Source organism: Oryza sativa, chromosome 11 (genome assembly GCF_034140825.1).
Source record: "Oryza sativa Japonica Group chromosome 11, ASM3414082v1".
NCBI classification, from domain to species: domain Eukaryota; kingdom Viridiplantae; phylum Streptophyta; class Magnoliopsida; order Poales; family Poaceae; genus Oryza; species Oryza sativa.
The window spans coordinates 16,181,969-16,192,368 of NC_089045.1; the positions used below are offsets into that span (position 1 = coordinate 16,181,969).

Consider the following 10,400-nt stretch of genomic DNA (forward strand, 5'->3'; position numbering starts at 1 on the left):
AGTTATGGTGTTACCTGACAATCTGTGTATTTTGATTTGGTATGATGTTTTTGTTTTTCTTACACATTGATTGATGTTTTTCTTGCAACCAAGAGTTTCTGAATTTTTAGTTTGTCAAATCTGTTCAACTTTCAAATTTGTCAGATGTTTCTGTAAAGTGTAGTCAAATCTGCATTATGTGATCTATATATTGGTGAATTTAACTTGTCAAATTTTTACATATCAATATCAATCGACAGAAGATTCAGAAAAATAAACTGAAGAGAATAAAAGGTATTAGTACCTGTATTCTTTTTCAGAACCTGATTTTTGAAATCAGACTTTAAATCCTTTGTGTTTTTGATTTGATTTCCTATATCTCCTTTTTTTTTATTCTTCTCCTCCATCTCCATCCTCTTCTTTTTTTTTTGTTAGATCTGTTTGTGTAAAAATCCCCAAGTGATTTCTTCTTGAAAGCAAAGTTGCTTTTTTGCTTTTTAGATCAGAATCACGTGACTCTGCAGAGTTGCTTCTTGCTTGACAAATTTTCTCAATACGGCATAAGGTCACGTGATTTTTTTTTTGTTTTTTTTGATCTGATCTATTTGGGCCATGGTTTGGATTTGGGCTTTGTTTTGGATTTATGCCCTCATAGTATCGACTGGATTTGGGCTCAAAAGAAATGGGCCATGAATAGCCTTTCAGATTTAGCTTGCTATGTTTTTTTTTATATTTTTTGTTGTTAAAAATCTGAGGCTGTTTGATTCAGATCTTGTGGCTACAAAATTCGACAGATTGGAACACCTATTTTCTGTCGACTGAGTTGTAGACAGTCCCATAAAATTATTGCCAATCAAAAAAAATCCATAGCTGGCGTGCGTGTAGGGGTTGTGTCAAGTGTTTCATCAACAAGAGCGATGGATTCAACTTCACGAGTCATTGGATTTGTCTATCGCCCAGGGTAAGCGTTTCGATTCAGCTGCTTTGACTTCCTCACCGACAACTTCGGCAAACTCTCCTTCTCCGTCTTAGGTTCTAACCAGTCGATGAGGTTCAAGATCACTTCCATCTTGTTCGGTCACTCGAACGCCACCAAGACCTTCGTTAGGCCAGTTTTTCCCGAGTAGGATTCAAACCAGTCAGAGAAACCTGCAGCGTCGGCCTATCCAATCGGCATCTCCAACAATGCCCAAAATCATGATGCAACTTCCTTTGCTTCTCGCCACAAGATTGGGATCTACTTCAACTCCATCCCCTCAGGTTAGACTCAGTCATGGTTCAACCATGTCTGAATACATGCCCAATCAGTGATACCTGTACCAGCTTAGAAACTGTCTACAGTTTCGAATACCCAGACGACTATTGATGATAGTTAAGTACCAAATTTTACCGTCAACTTCTGCATAAAAACATATAGAATAAAATATCAAACTTAGTGATAAGGATTTATTACTAACTGTTTCTACAAGTATGTGTAAATATTTGTATACGGGTGATTTTGGATGAACGTATACCCGCTATGTGACGAAATATACCTTCGGTCAATCACGCGAGTACAAAGATTGAGTGCTAAAACCACGAAGTTGTACTGTCGTACAACAAAATTTGCTTAGTTTATATATATGTCTACACGGAATAAATGTTTACAAGTGGCTATTTTTACTGCCGACCGCATATGAACATTGATTTTTCATAGGTTGTCACTTAACCACCCCCTGCGAAAACAAATCTTCTTAGACTGTCGCCTCCCACTTACCAAGACAACATATCTTTGTAGGTCTTTTAGTTGCACGCGGAGTGTTTGGCGGTCTGGATAGAGCCATTTTGGTCGCATGAGCAAATGTTTTTTCTGATGAGTGCCAAAAGATTGGCGCACCACAGCCATCCCTTTCTCAAATCATATGTAGTTGATGACTTGTGCGAGAATAATTGATTGACATATGAGAAAAAAAATCAAACGATTTTTGAAAAGCAAACAGATATGAATATGTTAGAAATATGCCATGGGAAAAATTCACAGATGCCGATTGAAAATAGCAGGCAACGGGAACGGGATAACTATCTCCAATTACACTTTCATTTATCTGAAAATTCTTTTCGCGCATATTGCGACAACTGACAGGTTTACATCTCCTTTTATAGCTCTACAGTGAGTGACTATTAGATCATCATTCATCATACAGTCGTGCACTGCTCGCCGTGATGATGTTTGACTGGCACGCACTACCATCCTAGACATCCACATGCACATCATACTGCCGCAGACCGACGTGTTAGGTAAGGATAAGATTGATAAGGCACTTGCGTGTCTGCACCTTTTTTTTTAAAGACTGGTATTATTTGGCTTTGTGGACAAGAATATAAACTAAGAAGTATTATTTGAGATAGTATAAGAAGCTAGTAACCGGAATAAGGACACATTATATTATCGCCCCCGCGTCGCTCTCGCGTGGGCGGCTTGGGGACAAAACCCTAGCCACCCGCACCGGCACTCCCCTCACTTCTCCTCTCCACCTCGCCACCGCTAGAGCCCGTCGCCCGAAACCGAGCGGCTAGCCGTAAAGGTGACGGCGGGGAAAGCGACTTCGACAATGGTCCTCCTCGGCGCGGGAGATGGAGCGGTGCATGTCAAGTGCAGAGGCCAGCGACCGGAATGGTTAATTTGGCGCGGCAGATCCAGCCATACCGGAGGCGGATATGGCCTTCGCGGTGGCAAATCTGGCCTCCCTTAGGCTAGATCGGTATAGGACCGCCACGATGGCGGCAGAGCTCGTGACGACGGCAGTCCCGTGGATGTGCGGGGTGGCACGAGGAGAGGCGCGCAGGGCAAGGAAGTGCCGTGGGGATGGGGAGGGGCAAACGAGGCCGTGGCTGGCGGAGGGCTGGCACGTCGCGGCCGGTGACGGAGGAGGAGGACGGCGCATGCATCGCCTGCACGGCAATGTTAGCAGCGAGGAGGGGGACGATGCAGATGATGATGGAGCGGGCACTGCAACCTACGACCGCGAGAGGCTGGTGAGGACGCTTGCGACGGTTGGGAGGCCGTAGTTGCGAATCCGGTGGTGGCGAAGGCCGGCGAGGGCGACGGCAGGGAGGCCATCGCGGATTGTGTTCGCGAGATTCCTTTGTAGGCTTGGCTGGCGGTGTGGCGCTGGTGCAGATGAGGTCGAGTTGGCAGAGGTTGTGTAGGTGGCAGAGCTCTGAAGTGGTGGCAATAGGTGTGGTGTGGAGGTTTGTATGCAAGCGGCTACGCTTTCTCCAGTTGAAAACCGAGTCCTTCTGGACGGGCAACAGTGACGGCTAAAATCCCATGGCCTTCATGAAGGCATTGTCTAGGAGGTCCTATTCCTCGCAATCTATGTCTTCTTTTTGATTAGTCATTGGCGGCTCTTGGTTTTCTTCATCAGGTTGTGACAAGGGATGAATGGATCTCCTTCTCTATCACCCTCTTCCTCCTTTCAACTCCTCTTCGTGAGTATAACTGAAAACCTTTCGACGTCTTTCTGGGTTGAGTTGGTGTTATGCGGGGCGTTTGCAGCCTCTTTGTTGGCCTTCTGGCGATTGATCACGCTTAGGGACGGTCGGCTTGGTGCTAGTGTCTTCTCTATTGTGTGTTGTGAGGAGCTGCCAACTCTTGACGGCGATGCGTTTTTCTTTGTTTTTACGGGTTACAACCTCGCAGAGTTGCATCGTCTTGTGCGAGTCGTTCAAACTCTTTTTAAATAAAGAAGCTAGTGCCACATTTTCGAATGTACTAAATGCGACAAAAAAAGTCTTTTAATTATCTAGTCATATTTTTAGATGAATTTTTCAGCCCAAAAGAATATTCTTTCGGTTGGAGTGGGGATGAACAAGTCTATATAATATCCTCACTGGTCGATACACAGTAAAGTCAAACTACATTCACTGAAACGAAGAGAAATTGAGACCTCTAGGCTCCAGCCGTACATGGCCATGGCGACTACCAGCTCTAAAAACGAGAGGTGGAGCCTCGCCGGCGCCACCGCGCTCGTCACCGGCGGCAGCAAAGGCATCGGGTAAGACTAATCTACCAAATCTTCTCAGCTGATTGACGCACGCCAGCATATGCGCAAGCCGCGTTCCACTGATCGATCGGATCGTTATCGTACATATTGCCAACCCTCGCAGCCGCGCCATCGTCGAGGAGCTCGCCAGCTTGGGCGCGACGGTGCACACCTGCGCCCGGACCGAGGCGCCGCTGAACAGATGCCGGGAGGAGTTGACGGCCAAGGGCCTTGCCGTCACCGTCTCCGTCTGTGACGTCTCGTTGCGTGCCGACAGGGAGGCGCTCGCCGGCACGGTGCGCGAGCTCTTCGGCGGCAAGCTCAGCATCCTGGTAAATTAACGACCCATGTAGAAATTAGCTAAGGCAGCTTAGCTGCCGTGGTCGATTTTGATAGTGTTATCTGTGACACACGAATCCGTGGCGAGCTCATGAATGCAGGTGAACTGCGCCGGGATGTCGTTCCTGAAGCCGGCGGTGGAGCTGACGCCGGACGATTGCTCGCAGGTAGGGGTGGTTAAGGCGTTATGGGTCTTAATTTTTTAACCTACAAAATTTAAGAGCTGAGGCTATATTTAGTTCCACGCCAAAATTGGAAGTTTGATTAAAATTGAAAGTTTGAAAAAAAATGTTGAAAGTTTATGTGTGTAGGAAAGTTTTGATGTGATGGAAAAATTGAGAACTAAACCAGGCCTCAATATGAAATGAGTTACGCTGAATTTCTATTTATTTTTTTATCTAAAAATATTTAGAGTCTGAATAAGATCGTAGAAGAACCTATACACATTGACCCATTACCACCTCTACTTCGTAGGTGATGGGGATGAACTTCGAGTCGTGCTTCCACTTGAGCCAGCTGGCGTACCCTCTCCTCAAGGCCTCTCAGAGAGGTTGTATCATCAACATCTCGTCCATTGCTTCGGTGGTCGCGTTCTGCTCTCTTCCCAACGCCGTCTACTCAGCTGCTAAAGGTCAAAACAAACAACCTTTGCTATCTTGGACATATTTCAAAAATATTTTTTATCTAAAAAGAATATATAATGGAGTATGTAGTAGTATACCAGCATCACGGTTTTTCCATGATAATTTATATTTAGCATTCGATATTTGTTCCACAAAGTGTTTGCTTGAGAATTGAGACTCGTTTCCTTTGACTAATGGATGAGTAATTAGAGTCCCTTTGATTTGTATGAAAAACACATAAAATTTCGAGGATTTCAATCATATAGAATTTCTTTTTGAAATTCCTATTTAACGCACAATCGTATCGACATTTTGGAGGAAACATAGCAAGAGTTCCATCCTCTTGAAAAATTGCTTGAATCTATCTCTCTCATTCGATTCATACGTTTTTCTTGCCGTCTAATCAAACAACAGTTCCTGTACGTGTTTTTCCTGTATTTTATCATTCTCTATTTTGTATTTGCATTTCTATCGGAATCTTGTGATTTTTTTATTGCACTATTTTTACATTTTTGCGATTCAATGGGACCCTCCATGGGCTCCAGTTAACTGAACGATATCACTGTGGCACCTTAGACATTTCTCCACTTAACTGATTTCTATAAAAATCGCTTAATATCATGTTTGTTTAGGAGGTGGAAGAGTTTTCTAGAAAACGGATATAGCACTATTACCAGAATTTGAAAATATAAGGGGCATTTTGTCTATTAGAACAAGGCTTTGACCAGCTTGTTAACTATTACTAGTATCTCACTAGAAATTGAGCGTGCCAATTGGTACGCTTGTTTTATAGCTCTTGCATTCGTTTTTGTGTTGTTAAAAAGTATTATGTGTCTTGCAAAAAGACGACATCATCAAATTTCCATATCTTAAGCTATTAAATTGTAAATATCATATTAATATTTTTTTAATGAAAACTTAGTTGTATTTTAATTTTTATAGATATGTAGTTTGGGAAAACAATGTTAAAATATGCGTAATGGAGTCTGTGTTGATTTTTAAAATGACATTATGTTAAATACAAAGCTAATATAAATTTTGCAAAGTTTTATAAGAATTTAGTCCAATTTTATTGAAACAAAAAAGGTACATTTGAATGAAAATTTTAATCAATTTTTAAGTTAAAATTTAGTTTAGCAAATCACATTATTACGAAAATCCTTAATTTTTCTTTTTTTTCCACACTATTTAGGGTTTCTTTATTTATCTAAAATCATAGTTGAGTTTTCTATTGAATGATAAAACTGGTGACGATATTTTATTTAAAGGTGTTCTAAATTTTGTTTAAAGGAGCTACGAAACTCGTCATTTTCTCATAGTACCATATGAAAAGCTGCAAATCTATAGAATTTGTGCCATAAACTGTACACGCTTATTTACCATGATGTACACGGGAGTGCTACCTATTCATCTTCTCCAACAACCGGCTAATCTCTCCGAGGGCTGGGCAATACTCCATATTGTATCATGTATGTGCACGGGAGACATATAATTTTCAAGCAAGCAGGCTCTTTAAATGGACACGTGGCAGTTTTCTGGACATGTGTTACTAAATTTTTAGTGTGCCATGTGGCTCAATAGGAGGCCAGATTTTTGACCCTGAAATCGGTTATAGAAGATTTATCTGATGAAAAATATGAACATAATAAAGTAAGGTACTCGTCAGTACGAATGTAACTAGTACAAATTGTACTAGTACTAAATACTAACCAAATGGAGAAAGAAAAGGTTATACGAAGAAAATTACATCTTATATTTTAAAACGGATGACTAATAAACAACCTCTTCCGAACTTCTTGGGTGATTTTAAGGATATAACCTGTGTTAGCGGAAAAGCTGAAATCTCTCGCTCACGCTTGGTGTCTGCAGACTGCAGCTGCCTGAATTCTGCTGGACGCGCTACAGTAGTTAGAAACAGAGGAAACAGAGGAATGCAAGGCAGAGTGGAGCGACGTAAGGTTTTGGCATGTGTAACCTTGCAGCTTTTTTGTTTTTCTCCTTTTTTTCTCTCTCTATGAACTGGGTTATAATTACAAGCAAACCATGGCCGCCTGAAATGCAAGATCCAATAACAGCTACTCGTATGATCTGGTTTCTTGCCGGCAATTGAGAAAAAAAAAACGGCTACTCAATGACTGGTTGTCTGGTTCTATCCTTAATTCCCAGCCGGCCGTATGCAAGCATGCAGGATACAATCTACTACACAACGAAATACTGAAAGAAAGCTGCTAAAAATAGAAGTGCACAAGATTAGTAACCCAAAATCTATCAAGCTGAATATGCTTGCACCACGGTCAGCCTATCTAAAGTGGATTAATTCTAAGACACGGACACAGATCCTCAGTAGTTACTGCATAATACTAACAATAGTTGACATGTGGATCCATGGGGTGTGAGGCACACCTATTAGCTGAGGCTTCCGCATAGCAGTAACCACAGGCAATTACCTTCACTACACATGAGGCAATATACTAAGGTTATCTTTGGAAAACGTAGATTTTATAGAAGTTTAACAATTTCCATGGGAGGCCGAACACAACTCTTATTTGACCTTTCTCATGTTTTGACGACAAGTTGTGCTCTTTGTGATATTAGGAGCAATGAACCAAGTCACAAGGAACCTGGCTGCTGAGTGGGCGAACGATGGGATCAGAGTTAACTGTGTTGCGCCAGGCTTCATTCGTACTCCGCTCCTATCTGAAGTAAGTTCCAGGTTTTAATTCTACTAAATTATCCATGGATGTACGGCTCCTTTGTAGTTCTATAATTAATTTATATTATCTCCCACTTCTTTTTTTATTTTCAGAGACTAGCAAAATACCCATGCTTTGTTATGGGTAAAATAAAATATATACTAATATGTCATAGATATAATATTTTTTATCAAATATGCTTTATTATTAGTTTACTTATTTTAATATATAGTATTAACTTGATTCAAATAAATATTAGACTACCACTCATTAAATGGGAGGTTCTTTTGACAACGTACATATGCTTGCAAGCTTACAAATATGGCACAGTTGTCAGTTAGACATGCATTTTTTTTCTAATGGGCCTAAATGTGTGCAGTTCGTGGAGGGTAACGAGTTGGGGCGAGCAGAGTTCAGCCGTGTTCCCATGGGCCGTCTCGGTGAACCAGAGGACATCGCATCGCTGGTGGCGTTTCTGTCAATGCCAGCGTCCTCCTATATAACCGGTCAGGTCATATGCGCCGACGGCGGTCGCTGCCTTTCTTGAAGTGGATGGTCCTGATTCCTGAAAGATATACTAATTACCTGCTACGTTGAGAGATATGGAAGAATTAATGGAATTTGTCTACCACGTGCCAACCAGGCTAGGATTAATTTATCTGGGAAGAGCACAGATTGCTGGGTGTGTCAAAATGATAGAAGTTACCACATATATTTTAAATAAGTCTGGGAAATTAGGTAGAATAGTTTGTCGGGACGCGTCTAATGTGGGAATTCCCATGGAACAGAAGATCGATCTGGTTTCTAAGACTAATTAATCTTATAAAAATATTGTGCTGGAACATTAATTAATCTTTTAAAAATAGGGCGTGACGATAGCGTAGGGCACAGCAATAGGTGTTGGAAGCAGAGTTTGGGAATGGTGGCGTTTCCGCTCGCCGCACTCCGAAAAGAGGTCAGTTTTGCCTCGCCACGTCCATTGTCCTTCCATGTCTATTGCTTAATGCCTCAGCGACAACAAGCGTCTTGGCAGCGGCTACAGGGCGGTGTGTCGAGGCGGTGATAGAGGCTTTGGGATGGCAATGGTGGCCAGCCAATCAACGTTGGCTCAGCGACTGCAACTTGGGATGAGAGTGGCATCGCAGGCAGTGCCAGCGACATTCTGAGTTGATGGATCCGGCCTGGCCAGATTGCCCTCCAGGTGACAAAAGGATGCATTGAAAACGCAAGATGACGGTAGGCAGGATATGGCAATGCTGGCAATGGATATGTCATGAAGTTGGATCTAGGACGCAGGTGCCACGGGATTTGAGATGTCCATGCCCGATCTGAACGTGTAATCGCAAACTACATTAAAAGGCTTCTTCTTCTCTGCCTCCACTGAATAGCGTCGGCAAGCAATGGCACCAGGGCCAGGATGTTGACAGATCAGATCGATTGGCTCTAGCCAATGGCAAGGACAAGGTGGCAAAAGGAGCTCATCACATATGATCAGAACGTCGTGAGGGGTGCAAGAGTTCATACCGCATATCAAGATCGACGCATTGCGGTTTTTTGTTTAGCATGACTCGTTATTAAATAGGAGAAGGCCAAGCAATAGTCTTGTAGTCTTTTCATTTTCTTTTTTGTTTTAGTTTTCATGTAACCTCTGGTAGTGTGTGGATATGGAGACCAGATTACTATCCATTATCCAAAAAAAAACATTGATTTCTTTGGAGTACAAGATTCATCAATATGTTTTTCTTTCATTTTATTGGAAATATCTATCATGCGTGTAACACGAATAGTTAATCCTATGCCAAAAGTCAACCGCATCAAAAAACTAAAAACCATAGAGAGTATGTAAACATTAGCATATCCTTGGTTGGTATAGATTGACAAGAACCACAATACCACTTTGAGGTACCATATTGGTTTTTCCATGTCGTGCTATCCATTGGTTCTATGTTGTTATTCATTGTTAGACGATTAAATTGATATATATTGACTTAGGCAACCGTTGCTTGTCGGAACCCTGTCCCTTCTCTCTAGGTCACTGGGGTCTAGTGTCACTGTAGATCTTACCACCCCTCTTGGACAGATCAGTTCTAGTTCGGATCAGTCTTCCCTGTTTTGGGACTTGTGTTCACGAACTACTTTTACCAAACTCAATGTGTCCGTGGCATGTGGCGGCAAGACACCCCGAGACTGTATCCCAAAATAGGCATATTTTGTCTTCTTTAAAAAAATTAAATTTTTTGTGTGGCTATATATTTCTATGTATAAAGTTTATATACTCTGCAAAATTCATTTGCATAAATACATTAATGTGTTGGGCCATAAATACATACAGGTTTTATCTGTATATATACAGGTTTATATACATACAGGTTTTATCTGTATTAATGTGCTGGGCCATAAATGCGTTGAGTATAAGTGGTGGACCAAAAACAAAAAGAGCTGCTAATTCCCTTATCATTCCCTTATCTTCCCAACGCTGGCAGGCACGAGTTCGACTCCCATGGGATCAAATTTTTTGCGTTGCCTCACTGGGGTTTTTCCCCGCTCATATTGATCACCTTTATGTGGTAATAGGGTACACACGTGTGCGAGTTCAGTGGGACTGCACGTTTCCCGTGCACTAAGGCCTATATGTCTCCAATCTCATTCCTAGCGTGTGTTAGGGATGCGCTAGCGTGTGTGTGCGTGTGTTGCGGTGTGAGTGTGATGTGTGTTCGCATGCACCCTGAATCGCACCGGTG

General features: G+C 42.1%; 1 protein-coding gene and 1 long non-coding RNA gene across 5 annotated transcripts; both read left to right on the top strand.

The window, feature by feature from the left end:
• Positions 1 to 724: 724 nt before the first annotated feature.
• LOC136353914 (uncharacterized) lies at positions 725 to 1,375 on the top strand. The gene is made up of 2 exons (XR_010737426.1): positions 725 to 940; positions 1,012 to 1,375. It is a non-coding gene; the product is annotated as an uncharacterized lncRNA (long non-coding RNA).
• Positions 1,376 to 3,867: 2,492 nt separating this feature from the next.
• Positions 3,868 to 9,407, top strand: LOC4350416 (tropinone reductase homolog At5g06060). 4 transcript variants are annotated; one of them, XR_001541392.3, is made up of 7 exons: positions 3,868 to 4,016; positions 4,129 to 4,336; positions 4,445 to 4,510; positions 4,818 to 4,974; positions 7,562 to 7,668; positions 8,039 to 8,614; positions 8,693 to 9,407. XR_001541392.3 is itself a non-coding variant. In XM_015761456.3 (6 exons), the coding sequence occupies exons 1-6, from the start codon at positions 3,928 to 3,930 to the stop codon at positions 8,204 to 8,206; spliced, it is 795 nt and encodes a 264-aa protein (XP_015616942.1). In that variant the 5' UTR covers positions 3,868 to 3,927; the 3' UTR covers positions 8,207 to 9,407. The 4 variants fall into 4 exon arrangements, 2 of the variants coding, with proteins under 2 accessions (XP_015616942.1, XP_025877271.1); XR_001541393.3 differs by having other exon boundaries at positions 8,702 to 9,407; XM_015761456.3 differs by having other exon boundaries at positions 8,039 to 9,407.
• Positions 9,408 to 10,400: the final 993 nt, after the last annotated feature.

Bases quoted from the DNA above. Each gene is read 5' to 3' on its own strand.
- LOC4350416 (XM_015761456.3), top strand. From the start codon at position 3,928: ATGGCCATGGCGACTACCAGCTCTAAAAACGAGAGGTGGAGCCTCGCC. The intron at 4,017-4,128 runs GTAAGACTAATC...CAACCCTCGCAG, and splicing joins GGCGGCAGCAAAGGCATCGG to CCGCGCCATCGTCGAGGAGC. The intron at 4,975-7,561 runs GTCAAAACAAAC...TTGTGATATTAG, and splicing joins CGTCTACTCAGCTGCTAAAG to GAGCAATGAACCAAGTCACA.